This window comes from Rutidosis leptorrhynchoides, chromosome 2 (assembly GCF_046630445.1).
Source record: "Rutidosis leptorrhynchoides isolate AG116_Rl617_1_P2 chromosome 2, CSIRO_AGI_Rlap_v1, whole genome shotgun sequence".
NCBI lineage: Eukaryota > Viridiplantae > Streptophyta > Magnoliopsida > Asterales > Asteraceae > Rutidosis > Rutidosis leptorrhynchoides.
In genome coordinates this window covers 710,427,888-710,429,827 of record NC_092334.1, presented here as the reverse complement: position 1 = coordinate 710,429,827, position 1,940 = coordinate 710,427,888, and the positions used below count along the sequence as shown (strand labels likewise).

At 29.4% G+C, this 1,940-nt stretch overlaps 1 protein-coding gene across 1 annotated transcript; it reads right to left on the bottom strand.

Annotated features, from left to right (window-relative positions):
- Positions 1–526: 526 nt before the first annotated feature.
- LOC139890459 (uncharacterized) lies at positions 527–1,195 on the bottom strand. Its single transcript, XM_071873336.1, has one exon. It carries the CDS (start codon positions 1,193–1,195, stop codon positions 527–529), a length of 669 nt encoding a protein of 222 aa, XP_071729437.1.
- Positions 1,196–1,940: the final 745 nt, after the last annotated feature.

The window sequence follows — 1,940 nt, the reverse complement described above, 5'->3', positions numbered from 1 at the left end:
TTAATTTCCTTTATTTTATATTTAATTGCACTTCTAATTATAGCACTTTTATTTATTGTTATTGTAGTTAATTGCACTTTTAATTATCGTACTTTTTAATTATCGCAAGTTTATTTTATCGCACTTTTATTATTCGTAATTTCATTATTGTTATTTACTTTACGCTTTAATTTAAGTCTTGTATTTATATTTATTATTTTACATTTGGTTTTAACTGCGACTAAAGTTTTAAAATCGACAAACCGGTCATTAAACGGTAAAAACCCCCCTTTATAATAATAATATTACTTATATATATTTGTATTTTTATAAAAGTAAACTAATATAGCGTTAAACTTTGTTTAAAAAGATTCCCTGTGGAACGAACCGGACTTACTAAAAACTACACTACTGTACGATTAGGTACACTGCCTATAAGTGTTGTAGCAAGGTTTAAGTATATCCATTCTATAAATAAATAAATATCTTGTATAAAATTGTATCGTATTTAATAGTATTTCCTGTAAAAATATAACCGCTGCAAACATCAATTTTTATAAGGACGTTCCCATTCGGCGTCATATTTATAGTAATTCCATTGTGGATGAGTTGGAGGTACCGGATAATCTCCTGCCAAATCCACTTTTACAAAGTGATTATCATGTACACGAGCAATTACACACACAGAATGTGATTGTACCACGGGTGGACTGGACCAAAGCGGTAAACATGTCGTATCTGCTAGATTGCTCAAGAACAACGAAACCACATTGTACCTTGAAGCAATTAGAAAACCCATTATCGGCAAAATAATCCAATATTGTGAAGTTACTGGAGTATTTAGTGGAAGATTGATCACATTATAAATTCGTTTCAATTCAACTTCGCCAAACATATCAACATATGTTGCATGATGCATTCTTATTTCTTCTAACAACTCACTTATAATTTGCGGCCAACAATCTTCATGGCAACCAAGAGATGAAGCTACTGATCTGAATCCACAATTCCCGTCATCGACTACATTGTGTATGTTCGTTACGTACAGTCGAAACATAACTGGAATTTGATTCAATAACGGATCTGGGAAAATTGATGGGTGTACGTAAGAACTATGTCTGGCAGGTTCCGGTCTATCGAACCAATCTTGTGCGTAATAACTATGTCTTGCAGGTTCCGTTCTATCAAACTCATCTTGTGCGTAAGACGTATACATTGCGGGTTCATGATGCAACAATTTCTTTTGCTTTTGTGTCTTCAAACTTGGACGCCCACGGGTATTAATATGAACAGCAGGTTCTTTAATTGAGTTAATTTATTTATTTATAAGTAAAACTAATAATATATATATACATACATATATATATATATATATATATATATATATATATATATATATAAAATAAAACAATAATAAAATTTAAAATACAAAAAGAAGAAAATAAGTGATTTGAGATGGTGGAGTGATGGGATATATATGCACAAGGAGGTAATATAGGTGGGGTTGGGAGTATGTTTATTAACACCCATACTTTCAAAACGGGTCAAATGCTCTAATTAGAAAAGAGCATTTGACCCGTTTTAAAAGTATATCTCATGATTTTGCACTTGTGCATTGTTACTCGAGTATATGTTAATATGTACATACTAGTCACTAAATTACTTTCACTTGGAGTTTTAGTCGGTGATTCCTATTCAAACGAAACTTTCAGTTGAGTTAATAATAATAATAATAATAATAATAATAATAATAATAATAATAATAATAATAATAATAATAATAATAATAATAATAATAGTAATAATAATAATATTAATGATAAATAAATAAATAAATAATTCATTTAAAGTAATTGATGGAAAAATTACGGCATTGATACGCGTGGTTTGTACACTTTTGCATAAGTGATACCTAAGCTTTACTTATTATACGTAAATGATGAAATTACCCTTACATGCGT

Bases quoted from the DNA above. Each gene is read 5' to 3' on its own strand.
- LOC139890459 (XM_071873336.1), bottom strand. From the start codon at position 1,195: ATGTATACGTCTTACGCACAAGATGAGTTTGATAGAACGGAACCTGCA.